The sequence below is a fragment of the Palaemon carinicauda genome, chromosome 31, assembly GCF_036898095.1.
Source record: "Palaemon carinicauda isolate YSFRI2023 chromosome 31, ASM3689809v2, whole genome shotgun sequence".
In the NCBI taxonomy this organism is placed as follows: domain Eukaryota; kingdom Metazoa; phylum Arthropoda; class Malacostraca; order Decapoda; family Palaemonidae; genus Palaemon; species Palaemon carinicauda.
Window position 1 is genome coordinate 67,723,228 of NC_090755.1, and position 14,765 is coordinate 67,737,992.

The 14,765-nt window shown below is 34.4% G+C and overlaps 1 protein-coding gene across 26 annotated transcripts in view; it reads left to right on the forward strand.

Moving 5' to 3' along the window:
- The window catches only part of Zasp52 (Z band alternatively spliced PDZ-motif protein 52), a 128,979-nt gene that overhangs the window by 71,575 nt on the left and 42,639 nt on the right, over positions 1 to 14,765 (forward strand). For 18 of the 26 annotated variants that reach the window (XM_068355323.1, XM_068355322.1, XM_068355326.1 and 15 more), the window contains exons 3-5: positions 9,832 to 9,937; positions 11,944 to 12,408; positions 14,181 to 14,234. In XM_068355323.1, the coding sequence (XP_068211424.1) occupies positions 9,832 to 9,937; positions 11,944 to 12,408; positions 14,181 to 14,234 (625 nt within the window). The remainder of the gene's footprint in view (positions 1 to 9,831; positions 9,938 to 11,943; positions 12,409 to 14,180; positions 14,235 to 14,765) is intronic. The other 8 variants (XM_068355338.1, XM_068355336.1, XM_068355337.1 and 5 more) reach the window with 3 other exon arrangements.

The following is a 14,765-nucleotide window of genomic DNA, read 5'->3' on the forward strand; positions in this document are numbered from 1 at the left end:
CCAGATAAGGCTGGTCGACTTACATTAAGTTAGCTCCGATCGAGAGGGTCTCTCTCTCTCTCTCTCTCTCTCTCTCTCTCTCTCTCTCTCTCTCTCTCTCTCTCTCTCTCTCTCTCTCTCTCTCGAAACTTATAAGATGTTACACTTGGTCCTAAGATCTCTCTCTCTCTCTCTCTCTCTCTGTCTCTCTCTCTCTCTCTCTCGAAATTTATAATATGATACACATAGCCCTAAGATTCTCTCTCTCTCTCTCTCTCTCTCTCTCTCTCTCTCTCTCTCTCTCTCTCTCTCTCTCTCTCTCTCTCTCTCTCTCTGTTTTTTTTTATTTTGAAGAAACTCAATTTATTTTCAAATTGTCATCCTTCGATATTTAATTTAATGTAGTCACCTTGACCTCTAATCAACCAATCTCCACAGCTGTGATACATAAATTGCGTTGATTTGATGTCAAATGGTGACGGCCTGTGAAAGGGTTATTCAGCGTGTCTTGCATATATATCTCCAAAGTGTTTAAATGCCACTTTTTCCAACATGCGCGTCATGGCAATTTATGGTTCATGCTATTTGAGAGAGAGAGAGAGAGAGAGAGAGAGAGAGAGAGAGAGAGAGAGAGAGAGAGAGAGAGAGAGAGAGAGAGAGAGAGAGAGAGAGAGAGAGAGGCTTTATTTACCATTTGTTTACATTTTCAACTGAAGTTGGCGCCTTGCGTGGCCCGAGTTCTCGGGTGGTAAGTTTTCTCGCACAGACGCAAGCATGCACAAGAAGACTGCCATTTTTAAAGCTCTCATTAATAGTAATATGTTCAATGAGATTACTGAAGACATCTCAATTGCATTGTCGTGTTCTTTAAAGCAACCCGGATATATAATTTACCAGTATCCTCTTTCTAAATTAACTAAAACAAGCAAATCTTTATAGGAATGACTTGTCTTTTTACAATTTTTCTCACAGTTGTACGATGATCAGGCAACTCTTTTAAATGAGGCCAAGAAGACATTAACGCTATGCATCATTAGGGAACAAGATCATATGGTCTATATTCTCTTAGAAAAAAGATTCACTTGATACGAATCGTTTTTGGGGGAAAGGGGGGACATAGTCTTTCTTCTTTTCATCGCATGGAGATGAGCCTTGGCTCTGTGTGTCAACAAACAAGAGCTCGAGTAGGTGATACGTGATACATCCTTTTAGGTATTGCATGAAAGGCGGGCTGAGGAGTCTGGGACGGGCAGGGCTAGTGAAACACCGTAGAGAATTAGGTATTTGTATGAGGCAGCTTTTTCGTTCGCGCCTTTCCTAATTTAAATGTTGGAATCGGATGTAAGCATTTTTTTTTTATAATATAGCATAAAAAAAGCAAATTTAAACATTGACAATTTAATATATTCTTCAAAAGTGTAAGATGAAGGAAGAGTCAGAGGTATTGGATGATAGAAAATGGCCAGTTACAGCATGTGATGATAAATACGATTGGTTTCGGACACAGGGGTGCATGCGTGTTGGTATTTAAACTTGTGGGCAGAGAATCCACTTTTTCTATCTTTGTCGCAAATTCTGTTTGGTTAAACTTTAGTAGAATACAACATAAGCACAATTAATGTGTCGCCGCCTGATTCTTGGTCACCGAGAGATCTTGAAGCATCTTACCACTAATCCACGTACATGCACGTCTTCGTCTCAAGTTCACGTGGTTTTGTTTGTTTGGCTGGGTGGTCTTACTGGTCTACAGTATCGCACCACGGGGCTTTTATTGATTCCCCTAATTAGCGTATATTGTAATCATAATCTTTTAATAGAAATATGATTCTACATCTTATTCATAAAGGATCTCTATTCGCAGATAGAAATTTTCCCTTATGTCACATTTCGTGTTTAAGAGACGTTGCATTTAAAAGGTCCGACGTGTAAGATGATACCTTGTCTTGAATGCTCACCAAAAAAGTACATTTTGGGGTTCTCTTCCATTGTTGATGGCTGACAGTTCAATTATCTGTTTAAAGTTTTTGTTTTTACTTTGTCACAACGAATGAACTCTCGGTACAAAGTATGTTTTAGATACATTTTAAAATAAAAAAGTATTTTTAAGTTTATTGATGTTGACTGTTTTAATAAAGTGTTGTTGCTCGTGAATTAATCTATTACATGAAGATATACGTCTTCCTCAGTTGAGTCATTTTCAGACTGTAGGATATTTTGAGGGAATTTTCATTACTAAAACAACAACTTGAGCTTCGAGGACGAGGTGTGACTTACAGGTTTGTATTGTACAATTTTAACTGAATTTTTTTTTATTGGCAATTGCATTATTTGATTAAAGTACTCTAATTCTTTAGAGTAACAAAACCCTGAAACATTTCGAGATAGCAAGTTGGCAATAGAAACATATTGGTCTAACAGCTGGGCGGGAAAAAAATCTCTTAACCAACTGTAAAGCGAATAATAGTGAATAAAAGAAATGGCATCAGCTGTCTCGAACCATCCTCTGGAAAAGCTGAAACTACTTTTCCTTTATTTTTTTATTTGTCCTGGCCAAGACGACGACGTTGGCCCTCCTAATGTGCGCAGCTGCGCGCGAACATCAACAGAACTTGGATGTTTCGCTCTGATGATGTTTCTTTTAAAAATGGCTCCGACAACTGATTACGGCGTCGGTGGTGGCATTCGTACTAAATGTTGGAGACGCTCTGTAACGGTTTGCTGTTCCCGAATATTTATGAGATGTGGATCGGTTTATTTATGTAGTACAACGTTAGGGGTTATACGGTATACGTTCATTTTGGATTTTATTCATTGTAAGCAAGAGATTATTTTCATTTTTACACACACACACACACACACACACACACACACACACACACACACACACATATATATATATATATATATATATATATATATATATATATATATATATATATATATATATATATATATATATATATAATACACTCCGGTAACCTTTAATGCATAGACTTTCGCTAAGCATCTTTAATTAAATGCTAAAGCACTCTTTTATTTTCTTCGTTCCTCTGGGATAGAATTTTAAAGGAAAAGTTTTTTTTTCCTTCTTTTGATTGCGCTGCTTCATTTATTCAATTCTTGCCGTCAGCTGTTTCAGCCAATAACTAAAGGCTTTCATCAGGGCGTATTTACATAGAAATCATTGTCCTTTCATAATTGCAGTATATATATATATATATATATATATATATATATATATATATATATATATATATATATATATATATATATATATATATATTATCTCCTTTCTTATGGGGATACCTTAACGTGGTAAAAGGGTCTATGTATCATAATGGTCAGCAAAGCTGTACTTGTCAGGGCTACCCATACTAGGTTGGTTTGATGTGAGCGATCAGAGAAATTCTCCCACAATTGGCCAGTGTGGTGATGAAAACTGGCCAAACCCTAAACATGAGTAAGGACATGTCTGAGGCCTTTGTCCTGCAGTGAATTATTAAAATAAACGAAGTAACTTTACAACGTGCTTTATATATATATATATATATATATATATATATATATATATATATATATATATATATATATATATATATATATATATATATATATATATATATATTATATAGTACAGGGGTGGGGAACCCTTTTTTGGATGAAGGCCAACTTGCAATTCCTCAATGCTCCTTAAGGCCGCATAGAATTTTGTTGGTTATTTTATCCTCCAAGTAATTTATTAGTAATCTAAAGAAAGAGTGACAGATTCATAAAAAATTAAAGCATTACAATTTCAAATATTTGGATTTAGTACTTTTTATACAAGTAATCAGTAAATAAATTATATTGAAAATTGAATTTTAAAATATTTCATTCCAGCTTGAGTAGTTTTCAAACTACTGTAAATGAATAATATCGAAAGCATGTATTTTTCAAATTACTTTAGTTAAGCAAGTAGGTTCTTTGTATTGAAGTGATAAATAAAATAATAATAATCTTTTGGAAAAGATAGCTTATACATATCAATATTGGCAAGTAGGTACTTTTTAAACAATCACATCTCATAAAAATGCAACATCCCAGTAAAAAATTGTATCTGTATAAACACATTTAGCTGTTTTCATTGAAAAAAAAAATCAATTATTTGCTTTCTTTTTAGCCATCATAGCTGGAACACCATCAGTGCATAACTTATGATAACAAGGAAGTAAAATGTAGTCCTCCTTTGTGACATTGCTTATTGAAGTTGTTAAAATGTCTGTACCTCTTGTCCTTGCGTTAAGGTTACCTAAGGGAAGCTGTTTTTCATACAATCAAAACTCATCAGTGAAAGCACAAATAAGATATTTCTATGCCAAACATCTGGAACCTGTTGACTCATCTAGAACTAAAATTGATCACAGTGGGGAGATGGACAATACAGGAACTCTTTCGTCAATCATACGTTAAATCACTCGCTCACTGCAACTAGCAGTTTTACATTGTCAGTTACAACAGGTGCTGCAGCTGACAAGTAAAAACTGCTAGTTGTATTATGTGAGGATTCATTGAATTTAAGGAAAAATTGCTTCCATTCTCTGGGAGGCACATCACTGAACACAATTTTCTTATTGTCTGTGTGTACATATTTGTATGTGTGTACATACAGTAGAATGATTTCAAACACACGATATTCAGTGTCAAAGCAGAAATACACTACACATACTGTACATATATCAATGGTCGTAGAAGGCCGCACTTGATGGTCCAGAAGGCCATATGCGGCCTTAAGGGCGCACGTTCCCCATCCCTGGTATAGTATATATATAGTATATATATATATATATATATATATATATATATATATATATATATATATATATATATATATATATATATATATATATATATATATATATATAGTATGTATATATATAATGCTTTCAGTAACTGCTAAACCACTTGTGGCATCAACTATTTTGAAACTAACACTTCTAGTTTTCTGTATTTTTTTTTCTTCAGGGGTAGAATTTTAAAGAATAAGCTGAATTTGTTACTGTGCTGTTCCATTTGTGTGTATATAATATATATACTGTATATATATATATATATATATATATATATATATATATATATATATATATATATATATATATATATATATATATAAAATGTGCGTGTGTGTGTGTGTAGTAAACCGAAACGTGATAAGCATAAGATATGAATTATAGCCATGAAAAGAAGAGTAGAAGGTGTTGTAGATAGTACTTATCTTTAGAAAAAAAAAAAACGGTTTTGCGCTTACATATTCCAGTAAAGATTGTGGAATGTCTGTAATCGCTTTTACATATTCCAGTAAAGATTGTGGAATGTCTGTAACCGCTTTTACATATTCCAGTAAAGATTATGGAATGTCTGTAACCGCTTTTACATATTCCAGTAAAGATTGTGGAATGTCTGTAACCGCTTTTACATATTCCAGTAAAGATTGTGGAATGTCTGTAACCGCTTTTACATATTCCAGTAAAGATTGTGGAATGTCTGTAACCGCTTTTACATATTCCAGTAAAGATTGTGGAATGTCTGTAACCGCTTTTACATATTCCAGTAAAGGTTGTGGAATGTCTGTAACCGCTTTTACATATTCCAGTAAAGGTTGTGGAATGTCTGTAACCGCTTTTACATATTCCAGTAAAGATTATGGAATGTTTGTAACCGCTTTTACATATTCCAGTAAAGATTATGGAATGTCTCTGTAAAAAATCTATGTAAAGTTAATGTGGGAAAAAATAAATCAAAATACCATTAAAGATCTCTCCATATTCACCATTCTTAGATGTATAATATATGAATTACATAATAATTCATAGACGCCACAAAATATAAAGTGAAATGCCGAGGCAAATTATTGGGAGATTCATTGCAATTTCCTTCCCGACCTTGCAACAGTTGATTGGTGCCTTTAGGATACCTTCACCTTTGACCCGCTGTGAGTGCTCTCCCTCTTCAAGTATGTGTGTTCTCTCCGCGTACTTGAACTTTCAATAGTTATTGTTAGTATTTGTCTGCTCGAATTTCCTCGTCTGTTGGATTACTCCTTTGGAAGAATGGAACCTATGGATATCATCATCATCTATTAGCGTGTCCTTTTCCTATTCATATGGGGTAATTATTATTATTATTATTACTATAATATTAATTATGTAATAAAAAACTTATAATATGCACCCCACACATTCAACCCTCACTCTTTCCTAACTACAACCCGCTGGTTCGTCAATTTGTTGGATATTGTGGTTTCAGTGTACCTCTTATCGCCAGGGTAAGACTACTCCATTTCCCCCCGAAGCGTGACAGGAAAGATATATATATATATATATATATATATATATATATATATATATATATATATATATATATATATATATATATACATATATATATTAATAACAAACTATGAGCAGGTTCTAGAAAACTCTCCACATAACTACATTTTTAATGTTATTTCTAATATTGAAATGATACTATTTTTTCATTTTGGAAGAGAATTTAATCAAGGTTCGTTAATACACAGTCATAACTATTGCTTCATTATCCCACAAATTCATGGCAGAATAGTTATTTAGAATTAACCCTCTCTCAAATAGGACCAGCCTTTGTAAAAGCTTCACTTCGGAATGCATAGAGAAAAACTAACATTAGATTGCTCGCAGGTTCCTCCTGGCAATTTGAACTCTTGTATGTAGGAGGCAATAAAAGTTGTTTTAATTAAAGAAAAACATTGTAACAGCCAAGTATTGCAGGAATTTGTTGCTGGTTTCTTAAATTGTCAGATTTTCTCTGGTTTAGATACTTTGCGAAGAATAATATTGAATAAAATTAAATTTGTTTCGTTAGAAGCTGGCACCGAATTTACACTGCTGTTGAAGTCATTTAAAAATTAAAAATGACAATTGTTGTTTTATATTTAATCCGTGAAGTGATTGAACACTGATTTCACAGAGATAAATGTAATTGAAATGGATTATTCACTTCGTAAAATTTAACAACTTAATTAATTTCTTAAAATTTAACTTCTTAAAGCTACTGATTTTCAATATATTTTAAATTATAAAAGCAATTTGAAAATCTCAATTGAAATATGAGATTTGTTACCTTGAACTGTGACTACTCTACCCGCACTAAACTCATCACTTACATGCCACTAAAAGACAATGTTATTTCCCCAGCATCCAAGACATTTGCACTGATGCCCTTCACCTTGTTCCCCTAATCACTTTCTCACCTCTGGGAAAATCGCTATCACTTCCCGTGACATCCGGTCTCCTCCGCAGTTACTTCACCGGAACTTCGATATAAATCCTCTATTCAACCTCACTCTCCCTCTCTTTTCTTCTCCAGTCTCGTGACCCGCAAGACCTTCTACGGGAATAATTGTAGCGATCGTAATTGCCGTCGTCGGCCCGCCGTCACCCTTGGTAGAAGTGCATTACGTAATTTTAATTACAGTCTGCAATTTTCATTTTAATGAGAGCGCTAGATCGGAGCCTGTTATCTGCTGCGTTCTTTTGTTTCATTTGTTTTTTATTAGTGTTTTCATACGTAATGACTTTTCTCGAGTCCTTGGCGGTATGTCATGGTTCTTAGAAAGAGGCAATCATGTTTCCTTTCTTTACATATGGTAGAACAATCTAAAAATAAGTCATTTATCATTGCCTATTGCGTTCTGTCGAAGAAAGGGAAGCGGATTCTGCTTGTCTCCTCTCATCACAACAATGGACGTTCGAAGAGCCTTTTCCGAAGCAGATTGCCCTTGGCACTTTGTTGTCGTTTGGGCAATGCCTCTCCAATTGTGTGGTTGGGTTACCATTGCCCAATGGGGTATTGCTTGTCTCGGCTTCCCCCTGACACGATGGAAAGATATATTAGTGGTACGTCGTCATTTCGTGACATAAATTTGGCCTTAGTATGTGACAGTTAATAATGAAGTTGAAGTTAGTTTTTTCTTTTCTGAAGCACTTGTAAGTAGAGTATTATTTATTCTTCCATCTTAAAATTCACGTACCCTCGTATTTATGAATTTCAAAAATTCCGTATGTCACCCATATCTATTTCTACAAGTGATGGAAAATTTAATTTTTCAGAAATTGTTGGAGAAGCATATTCATTAAGAACATACTGTAACTGTATGTCTTCCTCAACTTTTAAAATTTCTAAATTGGGCTTCAATTGAGCATACACGATTTAACTTTCATGAGCAAGGTTGGAGGTTGAAATGTAGTATTTTAAATAATATAATTAACAGTTTCTACCTTTAGTAGCTCCGTAGTTTTTTATAATTGGCAGACAAATGACACATTTTCATCTTGATCGTCTGCTTTAGTTTAGAATTTCTCCGATCTCATCCTTGCTAAAAATATAATCTTAATTTAAAAAAAAAAAAACGATTATACAGATCCTATGACCCCCCCCCCCCTGAAGTGTCAGCAGTACACCTCATGCGGTGTGCTGTAAACATTACCCGCGCTTGCTTTACATCCTTCTACTTCTCCATTCACGCTTCCTTTCTTCCATCTTGCTATCCAACCCCTCTAACTTTCAATCTACTGGTCAACTTCTGGGTTTTCCCTTTTCACATGACTGAATGGCCTCACAAGCCCCTGCGTCGTTCTATATAACACAAATTCATAGATGCTGATCAATAGCCGATTCTGAAACTCATTACTGGAGTAAGGTTTTTGTTAATGTTTTATTTTAAAACCTGTTGCTTGTTCCACATTGATTCTACTTATGTCATCAGATCTGCTGACGGTGATTTTTTTTCTTTTTAGCCTCATGATGAGGCTTTGATATACGTGCCTAAAGAGAAACATAAATCTCTGCTAATAGGTCCGTTCTCAGCTTTTCATCCCGGGATGCTCAATCCTTGCCTTTGAAATTAAGCATAACTCATAATTGATCATTTATGACAGTAAGTTATGTTATGTTTCTTTGTGTGAGTGGACGTCTTAACATTTTTCATTATATTTATGTAAAATAATTGATAGTCATTCACACAAAGAAATATACAAGATGTGGTAGTCGATTAGAAACGTTGTTGGCTGGGAGTTCAAGACCTGCTAAGTTCTGTAGTGCCAAGAAGTGTTTACAACCTCAACATCCTTAGGAGTCAAGGGTAGTGGTTTGGGAAGATCCTATAGGTCTACCTGCTGAGTCATCAACAACCATTGCTTGGACCCCTCCGGTCTACCTTGATGAAAGGTGCTTAGACACGGGTCATATGTACATTTGGACACGAGTTCTTGATACACCTCTGAAGAAGAACACCCTGTGAAGTCCTTACTTCGTTGGAGTAACCAATGGGGCAAAGCACAGGGACGCTCCGTGCAGTAAGTGTTTGGTTGGTTGCACTTTTTCAGAGAAAGGTGTACTAGGAATTCCTGTGTCCAACTGTACACATGACCAGTCTCTAGGGTATTGTCTTGTCCCTTAAATCTGCTATTCATGGGCGATCTTTAAACTAGTCCCAGTGCCTGGGCCCTTTTGGGCTAAAACTTAGTTGTAATCCAATCCATTCTTGGATGCATTATTTGTGCACCAACCATTACGCCCTTTTTAAGAGCACCCCTAATAAATGTTTAAATTTGGAGACCCTGGGTTATAATCCTATGCATAATTTTAGACGTTAAAGGAATAATTACTAATATAGAGGCTAGTGTTGCACTGTACGAAAAGAAAATGTTGGTATATACATATTTGTTAGAGTATACAAGGTGCATGGAAATCTCCCCATTGAGTTAAAAAAAAATCTTGTTTTCAGAGACTTTATGGTTTATAATATGCCTCCACAGTCACTTGTTTCCCCATTTTCAGAGGAGGCAAGGCTTGGAAACCCAGCGTAACTCCTTTGGCTGAAGTAAAGACGACTCCCGATGGTGTACCCGTTGTCACGTCCACCTCACTTGCTGCTAACAAACAGGTTAGTAAAACTTTTTTTCTGCTGGCGATCTCATGACTGCAGAGGTTTGTTTTACTTACGACGAGGCCACTGGAGATTGGCGTACGGGAATTAATTTTTTACAGTTGTTATATTGGTAATGGATAAGTTGTCTGAAAACGCAGTTTCCGTCTGTACTATGTTGAAGAATTAGGGAAATTGTATGTAGGCTTATTCAGATTTTGTATTTGTGTTGTATATTTCCATAGTTACATTTGCTATTTTTATGTACATTTTCATATATGGGTTTTTTAAGGTTTTAGTTTCCACCCGAGATGTAGGATAACGGATAATTTTGTAAATGTCAATTTGAATTTAATAATGGTCATTTATAAATAAAATACTAAACAAGCAATATTGCTTAAATTTTTTTACTTAGATTTTTTTCAAAGTAATCACATGTCACTGCGAAGAACTAAAAAAATTGTGTATTTTTCTAAAACTCAATTATTACCATCAAGTGACAGGTTTTGAAAATATGGTCTACCGTCTTGTGAGCCTGGAAGGTATTTGAAGTTTTCAATCTGATCGATTGGAGATGGGCTGTTGGACTGAGTGTGACTAAAGTTCAAGCTTTTGGCATTATTTATTCTTTTCTGGTGTTAACTAATCTATGCAGAAGAAAATGCATGGCATTTTCCTTATCTTTTTTTTGCATGTGGTTAGAATATCCCTATGTGAAAATAGGATTTTGTTTTCTGCATGATTTAGATTTAAGGTTTTTCAAGAATAGGAATATCGTTTAACGATGTTTTTTTATGTAGAATAAAAGGGAATTTTATTTGTTTTAAATTAATATTGTAAAACTTATTTAACTTTTAGATCTTATTCTGGGTATTTATGAATAATGCAGATGTAAGGTTGGTACTGTATATAGAACACAACTTGCAAAGACATTAGATAGGAAGAATGCAGTAGTATTAATACCATTTTATTTAGTTTGATTTGTAAATATTTAGTTTGATTTGTGAGATTTAGGCCACAAGTTCAGGCGCTGGGGCATGGAGACCCTTTAGCTTTTTAGGCGGGCAGCATAAGAAAACCTAGTGATAAAAGTTTAGAAGGTAAATGTGATTCTTAAGTGTCTGGTTTTATTGGCAAAATTTAGGCTAATTTGCAATGGATGAAGTAAAATTTTTGACTTCTGCGGTTTGCAAATTAAGACTGCAGATTTTTTTTTTCTAGAATTTCCTATACTTCCACAACAAATCAAGATGATTTCTAGCAAGGTCACTCAGACTGAAAGATATGAGAATTAAATGTTGATAAATGGAATAGGTTTAGAACCATAACCCTCCATGGTAGAGTTGAAATTTGCAATTGCAATTTTTTATTTTCAAATTAAGGTATATGCATCACAAAGGTCAAATGATTTCTTAATTTTTGCAAAGTATAGCAATGGTCAGTAATTAATAGGAATGTGTGCAAAGATACAGTTTTGTAATAGAGCAACTTATTGTTATTTTATTTTACAGAGCTTAGAGTGATGCTTTTTTTAAAACTTGAATTCACACTAACAGTATTTCAAAGAATTACGTGATAGGCATATAGTGTATTTTGTCCCCCCCCCTCCTACAATACAACTTTTAACTATCCTTTTAAGGATTTCCAATTAACAAATATTACTTTTATAGTTTTAAACTGTCTTAAGGAATATTAGAATTAGAATAGAAATTTTTTATTTACCTGCTTTTGACTTATTACATTGCAGAATTATGATTTGGGTTGCAACTAAAATTACTGTAGTTAAGATAATGTATTTATTTTTATAGAAGTGTGGGAAAGCCTTTTTTTATTTTAAGTTAATATTATTTGCAGTGTTTGAAATAAATCTACTCAGAAACCATACCCTCCCATTCATTGTTGCTAGTGGCAAATCCTATATGTTAAACTAACATTTTTAAGTACTGTTAGTTACTGCATACAGTGTTTTTTCTTCTGTTTTACTAACCTGATGTGTGTTTTTTCCCCTTTTCCCAAACCAACAGCCCATCCGCCATATTGGTTCAAACCACAACACCACAGCTAGGCCTTTTCCAGGCTTCACAGGCTCGCAGCCAAAGTACTCCTTAGGGGCTCCTATTACTTACACGAGCCTGGGTAAAGACGGCCCAGACACCTCGTTCAGTGGGACTTCATCGAGGAGCACGTCTGGCAGTACTAGTCCTAGTTGTGGGATACCTGTGGCGGGCACGAGTGTGTCTCTCAGTAAAGAAAATGCCAAAAACTTTCTGATGATGACGCTAGATAAGGAGAACTTAAACGTTAACTCTAATTCGTCAAAGACGAACAAAACGAATAGCAATGGACTCTTCTCGAGTCAGTTTTTAAACAACAATGGTGCCGTTGCTGGAACAGTCGGTCATCAGCGCAAATATTCATTGGGGAGTAATGCATCCACCTGCAGTAGTAATGACACAGATCATGAAGCTCTGACCCGTAGGAATAATGAAGTAAGAAAGTATTTCTTAATTGCTTTTTTTAGTAATGTGAGTTTTGGTGGTGGTACCGGGGTTCTTACCGAGCTTCATTACTTTGCATTTATTGGTGGTGGGAGATTGATTGTATCATTATAGTACGCATTCTTTATTGGTAACTTGTTTGGAGTCATTCATAAGTTTTCTTAGATACTGATTTAATATAGAATTAAGTATTATGCTAGAGTTAAGGAGCTTGGATTTCTTTAGTTCATGCAATTTTTACACCTTTAAGTGTAATGGCTTTGGCTTTACTTTTTTTTTATCATTCCATATTCACTTTTGAAGCTTGATTTATTTTCGAATTTTTAATATACAAATGAAATTAGGTGCAAGAATTTAAAATATAATTAATTCTTGTATTTTCCTCCAATTACGTACGCATCCCCGGACGCAACATTGCCTGGTAAGGGGGATGTTGCATGTGCTCTTATTTTTCTCTCAACCATTTGGTGATTTATATGTGCTGCACTGGCATGAATCATAAAATGTTAATTATTCCAATTAAATGTTAAATAAAATCCTGTTTGATCATTGTACAGAAATTTAAGAGATAACCTTGACTGAAGGACATTTGAACACTTAAATAAGGAGAGGGTGGTCCTTTCCATTTGTACCATGTCCCTTGTCTTTTATTTATAAGAGAAAAGAAAATTCCTACAGTTCGTAAGTAGCATTCTGGATGGCTATTTAGTTTTTACTTGATTGGTATATATTAAAGTAAACATACAGTATTGTTAAAAATTAAACATGCTGTGTATTGTAAAACTTTAAAGAGGAAAGCTGCAAAGGAAGGATTTCTTTACTTAATTTTGTATCCTATAGACACAAATGCTTGTCAGTCGAAAGGATTATAAATCCTTTAGAATGATTAAGCATCTGGTTATTGTTTGCCATGTGTAGTGGGATTCCTAGTCTTTCACTGTATAGCTTTATAGTTAATGATTTTGGAAGTTTCTCTGACACAACCCATGTGATTTGTATGGGCAAAATTATTTGACTATGTCAAGACCTCTCTGATGCTTATAAAATATTTTTTTTTTAAAGAAAGATGTCTTCTCAAAGGAAAGGCTATATCAGCAAATGATATTCCATTAATAAAACTGCTGGTTGATATATCAATTGTGAATATTGACAGTTGAAGCTTTATGTTATACTTTCAAAAATGTTGTAATTCCATTTTGATATGTCCATGGGATTTTGACCGTAAAATGTGGATAATGTTTGATGATTATTTTTTTTTTTTTGTTAAAGAATAATTAATACCTATTTTATGTAATGGTATTCCTGTGGATATATGACTGCTTTCAACTGTGATAGTCTTGCAAGAAGGGTATTCAAATGTACTTCTTGGTGTAGTGACCTTGCAAAACATATAGCATTCTTCAATATTCAAAGTAAAATTACAGTGAAGATATTTAAGAACCATGGTGGAATGAGATCAACATGACTGGCTGGGTAGACAACGTATCTTCACCATATTAGTTGACTACGGCTGTAGTCTATTTCATTGATTGAAAATGCTTTCCTCTTTAGTTTTGCAATATAAGGTATACTTGTGCTTGTGGAAACTGGGCTTGACATTCTGTACATATCTGTAGGAGATTTCTCTAGTTTGATGCTTCATTTCATTCCCTATCTCCATACATTACCTAAAAGTAAAATTTGTGACTTCCCTTTGCAAAGATGGCCCCTGACAGATTATACTGCTTGCCCCCTTCTGAAATGTTATGGACCCCTTTTTCCAGAACAATGTTCCAGTTGGAGCAGCTTTCAACTCTGCTCCTGTACCTTTTGCTGAGGTGAAGGATCTTTTATTTGTTTGCATACTTAGGTTGAACCTTTCCACTGTTGTTTCAGCCTCTCACAGGACTGTGCATGACTTGCCTATCCATTATATATAAGTCTGGTTGCTGGTAGCTGCACTAAACTATACCCATATTCATTCACTGTATGAAACATCTTGAAGTTTGAACATGATGATACAGGCAGAATGAGTTGGAAATTAAAACTAAATATCACAGTACATTTTAACAGGAAGTGAAATTCTAGTACTATACTTTATTATATCTCAAATTTTCTTAAATAAATTTTCTTAAATAAATTTTCTTTTGAGTTGCTCTACATTCCTTGCCTTCACATTACACATGAATTATTAAAGAAAATTAACTAAACCAAAATGTTAATTAATCATGTTATAGTTGAAAACTGTTTAAATCTATTCTGTTCAAGAAAGGGTCATATACTCTTGTTTGAATGGTTGTAGAGTTTCTTTTAGACTTGATCATTGTAGCCCTATTCTTCTTCCCTTACCTTTTATTTATTTCAGGGAC